We start from the raw sequence: 20,216 nt of genomic DNA on the forward strand, positions 1-20,216 counted from the left end.
AAACTGTACTTGGCATTAAGAATAACTCCAGCTACTTATTAGACAATTGCAAAAAGCCCTTTCATATGACCTGGACTCAATAAAAAACAGCTAAAGAGCACTAGTTTTACTACTTTGTCACTGGAATCACAGAGCAAGGATTGTCTTTATTTGATTGGAAAAATAAAATGCCATACATTCAGCATCACCAAGCTCAAGCACAGATAACCAAAATGTGCAACTTTCCTATTGACACCCTGCACCTCTTCTGTAGCATGCCTGTCTAAGGCCACAGCTGTTCATCTTTCATTATTTGATACCAGTTCACCCTATATAACTGAGCTTGACCTCTTTCTCAACCTGCTGTCTATATTTAAAAAAAAAAAAAAAAAAAAAAAAAAAAAAAAATCAAAATTTTCTCAGAGATTAATTAAAATCTGGCTGTTAGCTCCTAACTTAAAGAAGAAAGAGTCAAGGAAACATTCAACGTGCAGCCAAGCACTTTGGCAGATGACACTGTGTAAAGCATTCATGCTTACATAGTCTTGCTAGGAACCAAGCAATACCTTCATTATGTTCGGCCTCAAAAGGAAAACTAATGATTAACTTAATACCACATTTATTTTTAGATAGTACTGCAAGAACGCACACCTTACAAACACAGAAAAGATGACACAGGGCTGCCGCCAGGAGCTTACAATTCAACTTTGACAAATGCTACAAAAAAATTTTGTTAAGAGGAGGAGGTGGGAGAAGCTAATGCCATCAGGTTAAAAAGAGGGGGCTTTCTGAAAAAGGGGATTGTCCCAGGAATAAAAAGCAAGTGACAGAGGGTCAGGCACAAGGAAGTGACAAGCAGCAGTAGGAAGGATGACAACGTGGAGCACAGGACACTTGATAAAAACAGGTTGCGCGGAGACAGGCTGAGCAGCACAGGTAGAAAAACAAGGACCTGTAGGGTTTATAATTAACATGTAAGAATGCATCTACATAATACATCATTGTTTCAGCTATTCCAGAGAAGATAACATTGTGAAATATAAATCAGAAGTGAGGTTTGGTTTTTTTTTTTTAATTAAAAAAAACCAAAACCAAGACCAGTCCCTTTCCATCAGGAATCCTACTGTAATACTAGTTTCCATTATGAATATGTTGCACTTCTAAACTGGGAAGTAGGGAATACCAACAGCTCTGCAGATGCAGAAAAGACTCAAAGGAAAAAAAAAAAAACAACAACAAAAAACCAACCTAACAAAAGTTGTAGTTTTAAAGATTTCATTCTTTTTACCCTACAGTATCTGCTTTAGATTTTGTGGCATATTTTCCAAATTCATCAGCCTGTCAAGAGGAAAATCTCCTATTTTAAAACATTTTAGTGATTTACTGACTTAGTTAAAATCTCATTATCCTATAATTTTCCTTTGTAGACAGAGCACGAAGAGGCCAGGCTTTGGTGTGGGAGTTAAACATTTCAATCGTTGTAGCAGCACTGCAGTTAAGTTGGGAGTCTCAGCAAGATTTGCTCTTTTTTTTTTTTTTCCACAGACATCTCAAGGATCCAGATACTTTATGACAGTAACTGAATAAAGTTATAAGTGTCTATTAAGCAAAACAGCACAGATTTTCTCTGCTACTCTTGATAGCATCATTGCATTAGTGCTATAAAGACTGTGTCAATGGGGCTTAGGTACTGACAGATTAGTGAAAGGAAAAAGATGTCACCCTCCCTTCCCCACTGTTAACTTTTTTTTTTTTTTAAATACAGATGCATATTAAATGCACGTGAGAGTCTGTAGAGGCCAGGAGCAGTGTTTCCAGAAGGTGCAATCACCTTCACACAGCAACACCCTTGACTCCGAGGGCTCCTACAAACTGGGAAGTACTCACAGATCAGGTTTCTGCTTCATTACATTCAGTTGGGGATGCTTCTATGGAGGAGATGAGGTCTTTCCCATGACCACCCTCCTTGGACTTCTCATATGGATGAGGGTAAGGGGGTACAAGGGGCACAAAAAACCCCCTACAAATTCTAGCATTTAGGAATTACAGAAGTAGTTAAACACATTGACCTATATTTGAGCTATACAGGTAAACACATTGATTTAAATTGATGTGGGTCTCTAGTCTTTGGTTGCCCATTAATTTTTTCCACAAGGTGGCTCATGCACATAGAAGAGTACCTCAGGAATTCTCTTGGTCCTGCATCACTTAGCTAGAAAGCAGCAATGCTGTTTTCCACTCCAAATGTAAGTAATCCACAATTACATTTCCATAAGCATCAAAGAACGAGGCAAACTGCCCATGAACAATCATGCGTAACAGGACCATCCCAACAGGGTTTGTTTCTGCACCATGCAAGACAACATTTAGAAGAGGCTGAAGCCAGAATACTCCGTCCTCTGAGGGGCTCACCCCTGGAGAAGGTGCAGCATTTAAGCAGTTATGCCAGAACCAGTAGAGTATTTGCACATCTTGGATGCAGATACAGGGTTTTTTGATAGATAAAATTTGAGACTGCTTTTAAAATTAGTTTGGTTCACAACTGTCAGTAAATTAAACCCCACAAGATCAGGTCAGTTGTTCTACCTAGCCCAGAATATATTTCCTCCATCTTTGACCAATTCTGAAGAGACAGAGCTTGTAGAAAAGTAATCTTTCCTTGGCATAACTTTCTTATTTACAGCAACTTAAAATCTCCCTGAGTTAGTGGATGCATCAGACCATTGTTTAACCAGCCCCTTTTTAAAAAACATTTATACTTCTGTTCCCCGCTATGTTCTGCGGCAATGAATTCCACAGTTTGACTTTGCACTGCATGAGAAAGCACTCCCATTTGTCTGTTCAACCCTGAACAACTCGAACTTCATCGTGTACCCACTAGTCCTGGTGACTGCAAGCCAAAGGCACACCTTACTCTCAACCTGCAAACAGAGCCTGAAACTGTGACTCAAAGGCATGAGCTCTATTCCTCACAGCTGACCAGCAGCTTCTAAACACCATGGCACATCAGCAGAGACACAGAGCACATATATCCACCACTTTATCAGGTGAAACTGGGTTAGAGGGTATTCCTAATAAAGGGCAGGACTGGGAACTGCAGTAGGGAGGTAGACAGCAGGAATAAAAGGTGGGTTTTTGTTTAATTTAGCTGCACATACTTCAAAGGCAGCATCGCCTCCACTGTGACTTCATGAAAATATGCCACTCAGTATACCACCATTTTGTAAAGACATTTATATCAGGAATTCGAGTGACATAAGAGTGGAAGCTATCATATTCGATATTCTGAAACTGAGGTGGAGGTAATGCTGAGTTAGCACATTGACACCCTCCAACAGCTGTCTCTATTTTAAGACACTGTGAGTCTGAGGACTGTGGCTCAGACTCACCTGTCTGAGCTCTTACTGAAAAAAAAAGATACTTAATCTGTCATTGTCGTGTCACAAATACCTCGGAGCAAGAGTAGGAATCTTCTCAAAATATTTAGGAGAAAGTATAGTAATACGAAATGCAGAAATCTGCAGTAAGCCCTCTGGAAATCTAGGCAAGCTGTACTACTGCTGGTGGGTCTCTGAACATGTATGTACTTGAGACAATGCCAGGTGAACAGGAAAATGAATTAAAACTCTGCCCCCTCAATTATTGCTCAACACAAAAGAAACAAAAGCTGGAAACATCACTAAATCATCACCAAAGCTAGAGGCCAACAAAAGACAAGAAGTTCTAGAAGAGTAAAGTGTTGACAGCAGGCAGTAAGGCTGTCTTGGAACAAACACATTTAATAAAGGCAACACATTAAAAAAATTCCACAAATGTGTAAAATGCTCAAGTGGCAAGCCATTTCCCAACGAGTGACTGAAGACTAAAAGGTACCATGGAGTGGAGTGGCAGCTGAACCGCCCGCAGGAGGCTGGCTGGAGGCAGTGACTCGAGATGGCGCTGCTGTCCCACAAAGCTGCCTCGTCATCCTGGGCTGGCAAGGCCACCAGCGAGGGACTCCGCAGGGCTTCCAGCGGTCCTGCCGAGGCTCTGTGCAAGAGGTCACCGAGCTTGCTATTTAGGGAAGGTGAAGGCCTGGCTGGGCTGAGCATGTGCATGCTTCAAGCCATCAGTAAAGCAAGTTAACACCCAGTTTCCAGGTAATTTCTCAAAGGAAGGTCCGAGTGCACCATTGTTTCTAATCCCCAGCTTAGAGCTAACGGGGCAGCGATTGAGTCTTGTACTTTTCCGACCAGACATAAAGAAGATGAATTACTTACCCCCTGCCAGGCTTTGCAGTAATGCAGCAGCTGGCAGTTCAGAAAGCACCACCACTACATCTTCGTAACTGCTTTATTTCTGCCCCCAACCTTCCTGCAGCCACTAGCTCAACCCAGCGCACGCGCTGCTGCAGACCCACTGGTGATGTTCATCCTCAACGCTGCACAGTCCTGCTTTGAGCAGCTCCAAATGGCGCAGTGGTTAACACTAGTCACAAGGCTACGGAGGCTGAGCTACCGACCTCAACAAGAAGGTTAAGGGCAGAAAAGTTGACTTTAGACAAGACTTAGGAAAACCTCTATAAAAATAAGCAGGTTAACAATTCCCTTTGTAGTCCCTCCATGGTGAACAGGCCTGGGGCACCTTTACCCACATGTATTGCTCTGTAAGTCAGCTTTACCATACAATCAATCGCCACATACTCTGTCCAGACAGAGCATCAACATCATAGAAGGCTCTTAATACAGCCAAACCGGCAGCTTTTTGGTCAGTCACAGTAACCTGGTGTTCAGCAGCTTGGGCGCTGTTATCAGAACAATGTAAATAAGCTATGGCTAGGGGAAGAATTACATCACCACATCACCCTGCCATATGTCCACAGGATCCAGTTACCAGACACAAAGGAGTGTTCTGCACTCTTGATTCTTTTCAACAGCAAGTCAGCTCACGACACATGAACACCAAGGTGTTTGGAGTCCCAGAACTCAGCTTGAAGAAGCTTCTCCACTTTACTAAACACACGCTGCTGCTCCCCTCCCAGGGTCATGTCAGAGGGAAGAAGAGTCAAAAGGCAAAGTCTCAAAGCACTTCATCGGTAAACAAGATCCAATTCTTATCTCAAAGGTTCCAGGACTGCAGACAGTTTAAAACACATACAGGTGGTTTGCAGGCCGGGAAGAAGAGGAATTCCAGGCCTCTGAAGGCTTGGTCAACGACCAAGCAGTCCACTAGGCTCTTCATTTCAGTGTGGAAGGCAGATCCATTGCTCACGGTCTGTGTCATTTGCAGTAATAAAAGGTTTGGGAGCTGTCAGTGCTAGCAGCCAACATTTAGCAATACACTGAAGCTGTGCTCATACACATAGGAATAAAATCCCCTTCCCTGCCTCAGAAACAGTCTGGGCTATGTCTGGATAGAGAGTAAAACCACTAGGTCCATCTACACATCAAGCAGAAAGACCATTATGAAGCCACAGGGAGGGAGGAGAGTGCAGCTTCCATCTGAGACAATGTCAGCCAAGGTTGGGGGAAGAGGGGGAGAAAACAGACTTCAGCATGTTACATTTGCAAACTCGAATTATGGTCTTTCTTCCCCCTTCCCCCATCCCTCTATTCCTTCTCTCCCCAATTTCCTACGCAGAGACTCTGCCGCTGGAGAGTGTGATCAGGGGATAATTTAAGACACAATATCTGCATGGCCTTTATAAAAAGGAAAAGTGTCCCGTGTTCTGGAGTAAGGAGTAGGAAGTCTCCTCCTGCCATGTATCTGAGGAAAGCTCAGTCATGATGTCCAGCCCTCACTCCAGTGAGGAGCAAAGACTGGCAGAGCCAGGAGAGAAAAAGCCTGGCTTACACCACAGGTAGAACCCACAGATGTGGTAGGAACCTGTACAGGGGAGGTTGTATTTGAAGCACCAGTTTAAACAAAGGCTTCCTCGTTGGGAGTGCCATTGATTTTGAAGAAAAGTTTGGCATCATCCATCTTCTGTTTTTTTTCTCTCTCTAGCCTGCGTCTGTAGCAGACCAGGTAGATTGGAAGGCAGAAACCCAGGAGGCTCACACCAAGCAAGCCAACATTCAGCTGCAAAAAGAAAGACAAAACAAAATTAGGCAGGCTAAGAAGATGACAACCCAGTCACGCATGCTGAAGTGTCAGAACCCAGCCCTCGTCACTCAGCTGCAGGCAAACCAGGAGACGCCCTGCTCAGTGTATTGGCAACAACCTCCACTGTATTTCTATTTACACTCCTGTGCCCAGAGCACCACATGTATAAGCTAAATGCTGTGAGAATTTGTCGCTCTGGATCATGGCTGCGGGAGTCTTGTTCCACAGAACAGGCAGGGCTGTTTAAGCTGCAGTTCTTTTACACCAAGTTTGCTGACGGAAGAGCAACAGGCTGCTGGGGTGGGCACGTGTAGCCTAGAGACCAGGACTCTCCCCAAGACCACCCATGTCATGATTTTATGGAGCTGCCCAGACAGACTCATCAAGACACTACATTAGCCCTACCCTCAATAGCCACTTGGCTTTTTGGACATTAGCATCAGCAACCCCAAATTTACTGGTAATTGGAGCTAATAGCTCTCAAGGGAACGTAGTATTTCTACTGCATTTTGAGGTCCACACAGATTCACTCACTGTTACCTGACAGATTTTGACTCACCACACAAACTGTTAGCAGAAAGCACTCCTGCAGACTTCTCCCTTCCTCCATTTCCATATACCAGCATAACGGTTAATGGCTTTCCCTCGCCAGGAATCATTACTCACACAGGGAAGGGTCTCCTGGACAGCACCAAGGTAACAGCAGACTGAGGGACATGTAAAATTCCAGCTGTTTTTAACCTTGGTCCATGCACAGGAGTCCTTTTGTTTTCAAAGAAATGAGCCAAAATCATCTTAACCACCAAGCTTTCACATTAAATTTGAGAAGAACTTGCCCAGAGAGGGTCTCCTTTCAAAGGTCCCGTCAACGCCATAAAAAGAGGCTGCTGCAGAAGGGCGAAAAGGGCACTGATCAACGACTGCAACCCTGTCAAGCTGCCAAATTGAGTGGAGGGGTATCTGTCAACAGAGAAAGCAACAGCATTATTATGTCACCTTGACTGTTCACATCACCCAGATCAGTTTACATTCCCAGTCGACTAACACAACAGAGCACAGTCCTAAGACAGGCACATAGTATGAAGAACTTATCTCTCCTGGACTTATGTGTAACTACCTCTTTTTATAAAGTATTTAGGTATACCCAATGGTGTGCACAGTGCTCTCTAGAGCAGAATGCAGCTGGTGACAAGGCTGGAGCCTTCCTCTCCAGACTATTCTCATCCTGAGCTCTCAAACTCAGGATGTATCAGATCCAGTACTTGTTTTGTTTTGCAGCTGTACCGCAGGCAGGTGGAAGCACTTATACAACTACTGTTCCTATTGCAAAGGGAGAAGAGTGTTGATATTTACAAGTTAAAAGCAGGGCCTCTTTATCCAGATGACAGCATTTGCGGCTGAGCAATCATTTTCATGTGGTCATAACAATTTGCTCCCTTTAGAAGTGAGTGAAACCTGCACAACAGGTTAGTATGTATTTTCTTTTTTAGAGGACAAGTCTGATCCTATGTCAAACTAAACAATACTGTTGACTGGAAAGTGCTGAATATCAGATACTACTAATGGAAAAATACATTTCAGGAACAGTCTAACATCTTTCTCTTTCCACGACTGAGTAGTGTTTAAAAAGGGTCAGGTTAAACTAAGCTTGGAAATAAAGAAATGGATCAAAACCTTCAAATATTCAAAGCAAAACAAAGCAATATGACAAAAGCAATATAACAGCAAAGCATATTTCAAAGCAAACATTCAAAGCAAAAATACCTCACTCCAGGAAGTTCCAGAGAGTTGCAATGGCCAAAGAGGATTAGTTTACAAGCAAGCCAGTATGTACAGCAACAGGCATTTACCTTGCCCAAGACAAAAATCTTTTGCTTCTAGCTGCCAGGGAACCAAAAGTTTATGTACTTTTGAAGCAGAGTCTTAGATGGGTTTTCTAGTCTGGATTCCCCAGACACTGGGACCAAAACTTTTGACAGAAGGAATCTGTGGAGTTGTGGAGTCTCCATCCGTGGAGATATTCCAAACCCAACCGGACGCAGTCCTGGGCAACCTGCTCTAGCTGACCCTGCTTGAGCAGGAGGGTTGGGCTAGATGGTCTCAAGAGGTCCCTTCCCACCTCAACGATTCTGCGATTCTCTGAAAGATAACAGCTTCTTTCTGTTCCTCTGTCCAACAGCTCAGGACAGAGGGGCAGATCTGTTTTCAAAACCAAAAACATTGCTTAATAAGGAAGAGAGTATTTAGATTCAGCTATTGATAATTTTCATAAGTTGGAAACAGGATGGATGATCTGTCCTGGGAAAAGGGAGTAGACATCACTAATGGTATCTTGAGCAATACTTTACCAATGTAATTTCAGAGCAGACCAGTAGCAATGTATTCAATTATGTTAATGTTTTACCTGGACACATGCATGCAGCTAGTCATTGTAAGACAAAAAAGCCTTGAGTTTTTACCATATAACCTTAGTGTCGATAGCCTAGTCTCACCTGAGGCCCATATATAGCTGTGCCTGTCTCACTGCAGTAGCTATGCCAAAGGGGTTAGCTGTTTCTAAACAAGGAAAGCATCAGCTAGGACCTCAGTCCAGCTACTGTCATATCCAGTGGTGACTGAGGAAACAAGTTGCATCATTTTTCCCCTCTGACCAATACTTCACTTCCTGATCTCCCTCTCACCTGCACAGCTTATCAACCCAGACCAGTTTATCTGGCCAGCCATGTATTTATTATAGGTAAGCAGAGACTTACACAGCTGCATAGAGGCCTCCCACAGCTGAGTGGATGAATCCTCTCACGATTGTGTGCAAAATGAAGGAAAGAATCTGGAAAGAGAAGCAGAAATGTCATGTCCTAGATACCACCTAGGTGTGCCAGACCCCAACATAGAACCATTCCTAAAAGCTGTTCTCCTTTGCACTAGAAAGGAGGGCTTGAGGAACCCAGAATCAAAACCTGAAAGATCAACACAAGGGAAGAAATTTGTACTCATCTCTAAAAGCACTGCTTTTCCGTACTTTGCAAAGACTAACATGCAGTACTACCTGAGGTTAACAATACACAAGACCTACCTCATTCGTAGATAGCACTGCTGCAAGGACACGTCCCCAGCAACCTGTGGCCAGGGTCACAATGGTTTTTCATTGCGCTTGTGGCCAATTTAGTTAATTTTCCACAAGTTATTGTGGACAATATGCAAGTATGAGCAAACTACATCTGTTTGCCTACGTCATCAAGGCATGTTTAAGTATAGCATAAAATCACTAAACTCCTCTGCCAAAAACAGGTGGTGCCACAAAATAAATATTTTAACAGGTTTATAATCCCATGGGTACCATTGGGCATAGCATTTGACACAGAAATCACCTGCTGTATATATCAGCGTCATGCTTCCTACAGCAAATTTTTTGACCATCAGCAGCTTAAATCAAGCCCAGGTTAAATGCACAGGCACTGCTGAGAGGATCTCAGTAGAAAAGTATTTGTTGTTACACAGCTCAGCTGCAGAAACTTCTAAGTGTGAAAAAATTGTGGATCAACCCTGACATTTTAACTACAGCTGCTTCTTTAGGTTCTCTCAAGAGACGTAAACTGCATGGAACTATGTTTCAACTCTAAGACTGGGGTTCCCAAAGCAGTACAGAAGTCTCCCAGCAGTGCCAGAAAGCCCTCCTGCCACTAGCTGATTCTGCTGGCTTGCAGGACCTCCTGGCACTGTCATTTTGCCAGGACCCACGTTGCCAGCCCCTCCAGCACACCCACCCATTTGACCTATTCACCTGCAACGGTAGATTAGGAATAAGACAGGTGATTCCAAATCCAACCAGCAGGACATTTGTGAATACAAAGGCATTGGTGGCATTGGTGATTTTCTGGATCTGACGATCACGCTTTTTCTTTTTCTTGTCACTTCTGGAAGGATAGCAAAACCTATGTTACAAAAAGCACTCTCGGCAGCTACTGGAACTCACAGCAAGATTCTCCACCTATCCCATCAACTATCTAAACCAGTTTGGCTAGAGGTCTGCCTAAGGAGGTGGTGGGATCTCCATCAGTGGAAGCTGAGGAACATCTGGGCAATTATTTCAGTGCTGTTACTCTTACTGTTAGACTAGAAGGGAAGTCTGAGCCTCCCCTGCTACAATTTAAATTTGCTCTTCTTGACTGATCTTAGTGGACATGGAACATAGTTTGGTCCTTTCCTCTGCAATTATCAAGTCTTCCTTCAGGCTTTCTTTTCTATACTGAAGAACCAATATTCTTTTCAGTCTTTCATCACAAAACACATTATGCAGAGCAGAGGAGGCCTGCTACATGGCTGCATGTCCCGCGTGGCGAACACTACGCACTGCTCAGCGTTGCTCTCCTCATTCTCTTCTGAGCCATCATTGCATTCTTTCAGTCGCCAATCCATGATGTACCCGATCACAGGCGCTGTCAGCAAGCACAGCAGTTGCAATACCCCAAAAATAGAAGTGTAGAGAGCCACTGCGAGGGGGGGGAGGGGGGGGGGGGGGGAGATTAAAAAAAGTTGTTAGTCCAAGTGATACCACAGCAAGCAACAGAAAAAAAGACGACAGAAAAGAAACTGTTCCTCGCCATTGATCACCTCTCTCATTAAGAGCCCAGACCCCACATACTCACAGGCTAACAGGCAGGGCTGAAGGAGCCTCACTTCATCATTTAGCCTCCCAGAGGCGTGACATTAGAGTGGACATACTGGGCACACTTGCTTCAACTATTTTGATCCTGCACTAGTATTCTCTGAGCAACATCAGCCCAACAGCAGGTAGGGCTCAGAAATGGGACCCAGCAACTGCTTAGTGCCAATGAGGTTTACTCTGGCTAGGATCAACAGGGAAAGTTCTTACAAACGATATATCCTGCACAGCCAACCTTGCCTTAGTCATCTCCTCTCCTGCCTTGCTGGGAGCTGCAGCTACATCTTCTCCAGCTGGGAAGCTCCAGCAAGGAGAAGCCAGGCTGGGAAGGTGAGGACTAACCCATTTTGTGCTGAATGGACAAGTTTGGAGGCAGGGGAGGGGAGAGGAGATTAGAAGCAAAAAACACAGCGTGTGAGAGCAATCATTAAAAACTCAAACTGCTGAAAATTCCCCATGTGTTAAAGATGGGTGAAGTGTCTACATGGCTTGCTAAGGGAAAGCTGATGCCAGCAGACTTAGAAGAAACTCTCCCCTCCTGTTGGTGAACAGTTCCCCCACCCTGCAATCCTTTTTCCACTTCCTCTGTGCAGCACATGTGATGGATTTGTAGGCATCACACAGAAGGGCTGGTGAGTCATGGTGTACCACAGCTCTGAAATAAGGATGTAATTCTGAAACTGCTCATCTCAGCACAGAGCGCTTACAAGTTACAGCACCGTAAGCAAAACAACCAAAAAGAATTTTAGTTTGTCCCTCCCAACGCATTTCTAGATCTAGCCAAAGCAGTATAGCCAGGATTTATACCAAAAATCAACTTGGCAATGGAAAGACATTTCCAACAAGCCTTTCCCTCCTGTACAGTTACAGCAAATCCCAGCAGGGCTGCCTTGCTGCACCCAGGCATGGCACCTGATGATACTTTCCTGGCTCCGGTTGCTGGCAAGGGAACCAAGAGGAACTTCTAACCTCCAAACTCGCATTCATGCCCCCATTACCTCCACAAAGGCAAGCCCTGAAGTGGCCCCACATCCCATCTCATTATAGCAACTGCTGTAACCAAGAGAGACAGGTGGCATCACCCTCTACAAACACTCCTGGAGCTGATTTGCTGTTGTCTGGTTATTTTTTAATAGAGGGTAAGAAGCAAGCCACGCTGTCATGTTTTGCCTCTTCATGCTATTCTGAACACTTAATCTTGGGCTCTAAACAGCAAGAGCAGAAGCCAACTTGAAGCATGGAATGAAATTTATGGGGTCAGCAAGAGAAGAGGAGAGACAGTAGCTGCTAAAAAACAGGGCCACCTCAGTTTATCTATCATCTTAAAAAACATTCTTTTGGGGGGGGGGGGGGGGGTGGAGATAATACCTAGCAAATACCAGCAGAAGTAGAAGCCTGGGTAGAGCAAACAAAGGGTGCACACATGGGCACAACCCTTTACATCCACTGTTCGACATGGCTTTCCCTCAAAACTATATTGAGCAAGCACCTCATACAGCTGAGTTTTCCAGCCCACCCTTATTATATTTAAGGTCTCCAAGTCTTACCAGATTTGAAAGCAGGGTGACAATTTATGAAAGATAAAGCCAAATTTCAAGTTCTAGACACAACAGGTCTACTCTCTCCTGCCTTCCTACGACACAATTATGCAGTCATTTACAGAGCTACTGAACTCCTTAGCTTCTCCCCCATCTTTTGGGGGCTTTCAGAAGATAACTAGCCACAAGCTGACTGCTTTTTCCACCTCTAGGTTTCATGACAGGTCTAAGTCACCATAATCTCCACAGGAAGGAGGACTTTCAAGGACACAGTGCCTCACTGCAACTTAAAGACTATACTACCTATCTGAATTATTTTCCCCACCTCCTTCTCTCTTGTTCTGCTCCCAGGAATATTTAAGTTTTCTTTGACCGTAACAGTTGCAGGATTGACTTAACTTTCTTCTTCCCTTGCTGAGTGCTCCTGAGAGCAGTTGCAGGTGGAGGGAGCTCTCTAAACAAATCACATTCAAGTAAACTGCAAGAAGAACAAGGAATCCAAGGGAGCAGCGTCCCATCCTCTCCTGATCTGCACAGATTACATTTCTAGAGAGCTGCACACATCTTGGAACTGCTCTTGCAGCCTGACACTGCTGCGACTAGACAATACCACTGTTTTGCTGATGCCATGGAAACACCAAGACAGCGGACTGCACTGGGAGCCCAGGCTACATTCAGGGGGAGGAGGGGGAAAAAGGGAAGGAATCTTAAAGGTTGCACAGAAAAAAATGCAACACACCCAAGGGGCACAATCCCTTTTTTAATTCAGAGCTTGATCTGAACAGAATTGACAGCATATATAGTTAATATTAATACTAAAATACCAAGGAGGGGAGGAGAGGAAAAAATGAAAGAGAAATAACTAGAGCAAGCCAGGGTAAAAAGAAAGAAAGAAAAAAAAAAATCAGTATGAAAGAGTTACAAGGTAAGCAGAAAACTAAGCAGTGTTGGGAAAGGTAGGCAGTGTGAAGTTTGTCCTGTTTACTGTTTAATGTCTAAATTGGCTCTTGAGCCAGGAGATAAAGAGCTGAATGCTGCAGGCTGTCAAAGGCTCAAGAAACAAAGCAATTCAGGGAATGCCAGGGCACTTGGAGTTTCCTGAGTTTCCTTCCCTCCCCCAGAGCTCACTCCTGTTTTCAGAGGAGTGCCTCTTGATTTATCAGCTTCATGCAATCCAGATTTAACAAGTTCAAACTGGATCTTACTACAAAGGACAAAAAAAAAAAAAAAAAAAGGCTAAGTCTTGTTTTGCAATCCTGGGTATTTTCAACAACAGTAAACTAATGTACTCTTTCCTGTTTGCTTCATGTACTGAATCAGAGCTATAAATACAGAAGAGTCCAGTGCAGTGAGCACCCCTGAGTCTCCCCAGCACACACCAAGCTGCACAAAACAGCTATGACTTCATTTCTCCCACCCCCGGTTGCTGGGCTGAGACACCTAGTCCAACCATTAGTCATGAGAGTCAGCTGCTCCGTACTTTGTGCCTGCTTAGGATAAGCAAAGCAAATACCTGATGAAATAGGTTTTCCAATAAAAAAAAAAATTATCACAGTCCATCCTAAGAGGCTACTTTCAACAACCCATCTGGGGAAATAACATGGAATAGTATTTAACAGACACCGGCCTAAAATTAGCTTGACATTCAAGTGTCTACCTCACTGCCCCTCTGTCCTGGGCTAGTTCCAGCCCTTCACTAGACCCTCCCAGCAGCTGTCAGCCACACTCTGACACCACTAATTGCCATACACTGTGTATCTGCTGAGTAATCAGGCTCGCTGGACTCTTGCAAGGACCAAGTCTGGGTCAAGTCCCAGTTCCAAGGAAGGAGATAAAAGTTTTCAGGTTACCCTACCTTGATCTTCATCTCCAGACAGAAACTCGAGCATGGTATTCATAGCTCCCATGTAGAAGATGAGCCGCAGCTGAGTGACACACATGGTGATAAGGCTGAGCAACAAAATAGGACTGAAGACACTCTTCATGAAGGAGGGAGAAGCTGCAGAAGGAATAACAGAGTCTCTGAAGAAGGCAACATACCTTCATAAACATGTACAATTTCAGAAGAGCCATTGCCTCTGGGTTAGCAGGTCTTCTCCTAGCTAGTCATTCCAACACTGCATGCCAGGGGCAGTTCCAAGGAGTTCAGAGTTAGCGACTACCTGGTGCCTTACAAACTTCCATAATGAACAGCTATAGATGCTTGGAGTTTGGCTACCAGTAGCTGGGGCAGGGGAGAAGGAAGGAAGACTCACCTAATTCTGTAGATTAGAGCAAAAGGAAGCTTAAAACCATTTGCTTTTGCCAAACCCCTGAGTAAGGAAGGCTTGGTCATGATGGCAACAGTCTAAGAGACAGCAGTGACCAACTGCACTGCCCTTCTGCAGCCATACCAGTTACCAATGCTGTTGTCCCCACCACTGGCAACACCATATGGTGTATTTAGGCAAGTATGCAAGGACAGGATTCCTTATATAACTGAACTTGCATTTAAATAATGGTGGCTGGCACATGGCCCTGGCAACATATGGATCACGTTATCTCTCTTATAAACAGGTCTGGAGCAGAGCAGAGAGGCTGACAGCCTTGTGCCAGCACAAGCATCCTTGGGGCACTCATGGAACCACACCTGTGTTGTCAGGCTGGCACTTCACTTCTAGGTCCACCGTAGACAGACAGAGCTTGTTGTTCTCTTGCAAGGCTGCTGGCTCTTTGGGGCCCTTCATGGAGCTCCCCACGCTGAGACGGCGCCCCACAGTTGTTACTTGCTTGTAAAACTGTTTCCCAGTGATTTTGTGGTCAAATCCCAGCCAGCTGAACTTTATTTTCACCCTGTTGGACAGTAAAGAGCATGAGAGCTGCAACACAGGGTGAGGAGTCAGACGCAGCAAAGTTGCAGGAGTCAGAAAGGCTATGCGTGGATTTAAGGCACTAGTTTCCATCTACAAAGCCACAAATGGTCTGGATCCAGAGCACAGAGATACTTCCCCTGGGCCAATTTGGCATAGGTCAATATAGAAATACTTATGACTACTGACAGATCATTTTTCCTTCATAATTCCTATGCTTTGGAAAGTTCCACTTTCCACAGATGTTCACCAGTCAAGACATAATGTTAATGGCAAACATAAATCCTCAGCCTAAGAAGTGGCAGCCATAAACAACATGCAAGGGAGTTCCCTGTCCTCTCCTCTAAATTAGTTGTGCCATCACTTTCTAGAGGATTAAGAATGGGATTAGCCCTCAAGGCCAGTCTAGTGGACACTTACGAATAGTCCATGTCTTCTGGTCCTGGGAAAGGCTCCAGTGGCCAGTTGAAGAAACAGTTGAGGAAAACTAGTCCTGCACAGCTTGCCCAGACAAGCAGAATAAGGATGAAGGAGACCCCAAAGTCATATATAACCTGGAAATCAGAAGGGAATATGGTTTTGACTATAAGAGCAGAAAGATACTTCAATATTCTTTGAATGAGGTCTGAGAGGAAGCTGTGGGAAAGAACAACATGCTACATTGAAAATGGGTTTAACTCAAGTGGTAACAAGGAACAAGTCTGTGACCGGCAGGCTTAGAAAGAGGTGTATATGCACATCTTTAATAGCAGCTATAGCAACAACAATAGGACCTCCAACTCGAAAAGCATGCAGCTGTATTGCAGATGACTGCCATCAAAGGTTTTCATCTAGGACCTTCTCCTTGGAAAGCCAGCAGGAACTTCCCTGCACACTTGAGACTGGCTTACCTTTACTATATCCCCCTTATGCTAACTCTGCAATGAAACATCTCTGTTTCAGAACCACTAAGTGATCTACCAAGGCAGCCCAAGTGACCATCTCTTCTGTCCCTTCGTTGCTGTTTGCTAGCTCTGAACAGTGTTCAAAGCCAGCCACCTGTGACAATCACACAGATTAAGTATATACATGTGTGTTAAAATACATATATATATGCTCCTTAGAGTTTAAAAAAGCAACCTTTCTTTAAAAAAAGATCTTCAGTTCTTCACTTTTACTTGACACCTTTAAAATTTTACTGCCTATTAGCAAATGGACTGTTCTCTTTGCAGTATTTGTGGAGTTCTTGAGGCAGGCACTTGGGAAGTCTTCAACAGACAGGAACTGAATCTTGCAAAGGCACATCTCTTAAGAGTGCTTTAACAAATAGTCCCTCTTTCTTTCCACATTACTGCTAAATGGTGCAAGACTCCAGCACAACACCACCAGTCATGAGTCATGATCCCATGGCCTCACCTTGATTCCTGGAAAAGTCACAGCAGAGGAAGCATAGGAGCCAATCATCAGAGCAATGAACGTGGAACGAAGGTCACCAAACATGTTGGGCAGCTGGGGAAAGAAAAATTGGTTGAAACAGGCTGCTGCCAAGGGAAGGGAAGAAAAGGGAAGGAAGCTTTCTTGAGAAGATATTGGCATTTAGGATTAAGACTCCTGGATACCAGAATCTGAAGCAGCCAGTTTTACTCAAGAATGACTTAGCTCTTTCAGGATATTGCTCTGCAGGTTGCATTGGTGTCTCCAGTGTCAGGGAACGTCTACAATCCAAGATTTATGTGCTTAGTGACACTGCTTCTTTCCAGACTGACCGCATACCTTGCATTGGTTACCTTTAGCACAGGAGTGTTTGTTCCAGCCCTTGTGCTTTCTTTAAGAGTTCCTTACCCCAAGTCTGTAGTCACCACCTCTTTTCCTCTCCAAAAAAATATGTGCCCAAGTTCTCTACATACCACCCTCTTTTTAGTCAAGAGTTGTTAGACACAGGCTGTGATTGCTGAACAGTCTTTAGCACACCTGAAACACCTTGAACTGCCAGGATTGTTTATGCACCTTGGGTCAGCACCCAAGTCTTTGCAGTAGACCAGAAAGTTCCTGTTATAACAAGAAAGAACAGCCACAAACGTGAACTGTGTTGCTGTTTGCACTTCCATTTCTAGCTAGCTCTCTGGCTACTTCTGTGAAAGGAGACTCTCTCTCTCTGAGAGGGGCTAAAGCTGGTCATTTCTGCATCAGTTGGATGGCTCAGATGCTCAGCCACACTATCTTGGAGCTACATGCAAGGCGGCAATCACGGACACTAGATATCCAAGGCTTTATTGCCTCGTGTAGCTACGAAGCTGCTGAACTCTGCAGCAAGAAGCAGGCAACAGCATCTCGGGTAGCTATTCCTGCCACCCACCCCAGTTCACTGCCTAGGCTCCTATCAGGTGTCATGGCATTGCTAAGAGCAGACCAGGCTGGTTCTGCAAGGATCTGTTGGGAAAGCAAAGCTCTCCATAGGGACAGCTAGAAGCAGCTCACAGCAGCCACTTCTGCCACCTCAACAGCAAAAGCACTCCCACGCTGGCTCTCCAGCCCCTGCTTCCACTCAGGACCCAAAAGCAGAGTGGAGCAGGCAGAAAGAGCTGCGAGACCTTCCCGCTCTCCTGGGAAAGGAGGAACTCCCTATTTTTCTAAACAACCAGAAGTGAACAAGTTTCCATCGCTAACTAATGACAGCCTGCAAACTGGAAATTACAGGGAGAAGCTTTGAAGTTGTAGGCTACAGAAAGCTCAGCCGATACCTCCTGAAGCGGGTCAACAGGCAGAGATTCTGCTGCAGGCAGACAGATTTCCCTCCCACCTCCTTTTTTGGGTCACTTACTCCCCAGATTCACTTGGGCATCACTACCACATCAGCCTCAGAGGGCCTCAAAGCAGGACACTGCGGGTGCCTTCTAGGACTGAAAGCTTAACCAGCATTTTATCTGTTTAAAGATGCTGCTGAACAAAATGATTCAGAGAATATTAGACCGAGTCTGAGCAAGAAAATGCTGTCATCACATTCCCCTTCCACTGCTGAAAAACAAATCCATCTTTCCCAGGAGTAGCATACAAGGCAAGCAAATCTGGCTTGTGTCACAGCAGGGCCAGCGTGTTTACAACTGAAGTATTCCTGTGCAGGAACACTCTAGGATCCATCTGGCTGTTTATCATCCCTCTGTCTCACTGCAGAGCTTCCTATGCAGTGCAGTCTCCAGGTCCTCAGATAACCCCAGCCAGGGAACAGCAGCAATGATGTGCTGAGCCTGATGCTGCTGGTGAACCCCGAGCAGACACACACAGCGGAGGCAGAAAACGCTGCGCTCCTCTGCGGCGAGGATCCCCACACCCATCCCCAGATCCCTGCATGCGGGAGAGCTGCCAACAGGCTGCTTTCAGGAGCTGCGGACAGGAAACGGCAAAGGATCCAAAGGTCTGCTACCAGGCACAAAAATCTCTTATTGGAAGCCGTGGCCTAAATACACACCCCAGAAAACAGCATCTGCAGAATACAATATCTGCAGGTTGCAAAAAGGCTAGTCACTGTCACCAGGCAGGGTATTCATTTAATGTCGGATACCCCAAACCTAAAATAATCTCCAGAAATTACAACAAACAGCTGCTCCTGCTGGGGAGCTCAGAGCAGGGCAAGAGCTCCACAAACACAGCTGCTTCTTGGCTCAGGCTGGTTTTCCCCAGAGCCCCAGAGATCACAAAAAGCCTTTTTCATACAGCAGACAAGCAACTCCCAGGTGGATCCTCCTGCTCTGAGGGGTACTGGAGATAGAGCAGGCCTGAAAGCAAGCAGTCATGTCTAGGAAAACCCAATTCTGCTTCTGCCTCGATGGGGACAGAAGTCCTAGAAAGGCTAGAGATTTCCTAAAATCCTGTTTGGCACCAAAGCAGCAGCCAGATTAAAAAAAGTTGGACATAGGAGATTTAGGGTCTTATCCAACCCAGTCAAAGAAGAAACTGCAAACACTGAGCACTTGGGAGAAAAAGAAATCTGAGACTACCTGGAGGTGCAGAGCAGGGGCAAAGGGAAAAAGTAGTCCATAGCCCCACAGAAAAAACCTCTCAGTCTGCAAGTGTCAGCACTGACAATGCCTCTGCAGGTCACATCTAAAGACCAGCTACTGAAATAACACACAATATTTACTAAGGCATTTTTCACACTGTCTTTATAGCAGCAAGTATTGGGGAAAATGAACCATAGGGAGAAAAAACCCAAGCCACAGAACAAGTGGGCTCTTTGTATTTCTGCCACCAAAAAGATCTGATCCTCATTCCGTTCTTATCCCTGCAGGCCAGAAGGGGCTCCTCCACTAACTTCTGCCCATTCTGGTATGACAGCCCCAATTCCACAAGACCTACAATGACAGAAACTCTTACACCTCCTGTTTAAAGGCCAATAATACTCAATATTTTATTAACTCTATGCCCTGTCTGAAAGATACTAACTTAATTTTGCCATACCATAACTGTTTTTTTCTGAAGTCCTTTATTACAGGTATGCAATCCTAAACTGATAAAATAATTTCTTCTTGCAGATTATTATCCCATCTGCCTTATAGTGGGTTTAAGACCGTCGATCATTTTTTAATAATTTTTCAGCTTTTTCCTGGAGACAATCCTTAGATACCACAAAAGATACCACAGTAGTCTTACCAAACCCAGTTTCCCTCCTCTTGCAAGGACTATTTGAAAGAACAGTGTAAAAAGTCAAGGGATTGAGAACTAGACTGCTGGAGAATGGTATTTTTGTTCAAGCTAAATTTTGTTTTCCCTATCAGAGGTATATTTGGAAGTTACACAGATACTAAAAATATGTTCTCCAGGAAAGCCTCAAACTGCCCACTTTGTCCAAAGCATATGGAAATTCCTGTTCCTATTCTGCAACAAAAGATCACAGAGCCCTAAGTTTTCCTAGTAAATCCGAGCAGAGAAGATTCCCTACAGAGATGTCCCCCTGCTCCAATTAAAGGGTGGTGTTTGTAGCAGAAAATAAGAGCAAAGCAGCTGTAATTCTTTGAAAGGAAAACAGGACAGAAAACAATCTATAAAAGGCTCTTTGTGGTAATTTATCACACATGTTTATTTCTTTGCATGAAATAGCTTCGGAGCAGAACCAGCGCCAGATTCCTG

General features: G+C 44.5%; 1 protein-coding gene across 6 annotated transcripts in view; it reads right to left on the reverse strand.

The window, feature by feature from the left end:
- Positions 1-126: 126 nt before the first annotated feature.
- Positions 127-20,216, reverse strand: part of SLC43A2 (solute carrier family 43 member 2) — a 34,700-nt gene continuing 14,610 nt past the window's right edge. For 3 of the 6 annotated variants that reach the window (XM_030027685.2, XM_041126631.1, XM_030027686.2), the window contains 9 exons: positions 16,509-16,601; positions 15,534-15,667; positions 14,894-15,096; positions 14,120-14,263; positions 10,415-10,553; positions 9,845-9,977; positions 8,817-8,890; positions 6,900-7,023; positions 127-6,039 (listed from right to left, as the gene is read on the reverse strand). In XM_030027685.2, the coding sequence (XP_029883545.1) occupies positions 5,878-6,039; positions 6,900-7,023; positions 8,817-8,890; positions 9,845-9,977; positions 10,415-10,553; positions 14,120-14,263; positions 14,894-15,096; positions 15,534-15,667; positions 16,509-16,601 (1,206 nt within the window). In that variant the 3' untranslated portion in view covers positions 127-5,877. Of the gene's footprint in view, positions 6,040-6,899; positions 8,263-8,816; positions 8,891-9,844; positions 9,978-10,414; positions 10,554-14,119; positions 14,264-14,893; positions 15,097-15,533; positions 15,668-16,508; positions 16,602-20,216 lie in introns of those variants that run through there. The other 3 variants (XR_005933345.1, XM_030027688.2, XM_041126632.1) reach the window with 3 other exon arrangements.

Source organism: Aquila chrysaetos, chromosome 10, assembly GCF_900496995.4.
Source record: "Aquila chrysaetos chrysaetos chromosome 10, bAquChr1.4, whole genome shotgun sequence".
Classification (NCBI taxonomy): domain Eukaryota; kingdom Metazoa; phylum Chordata; class Aves; order Accipitriformes; family Accipitridae; genus Aquila; species Aquila chrysaetos.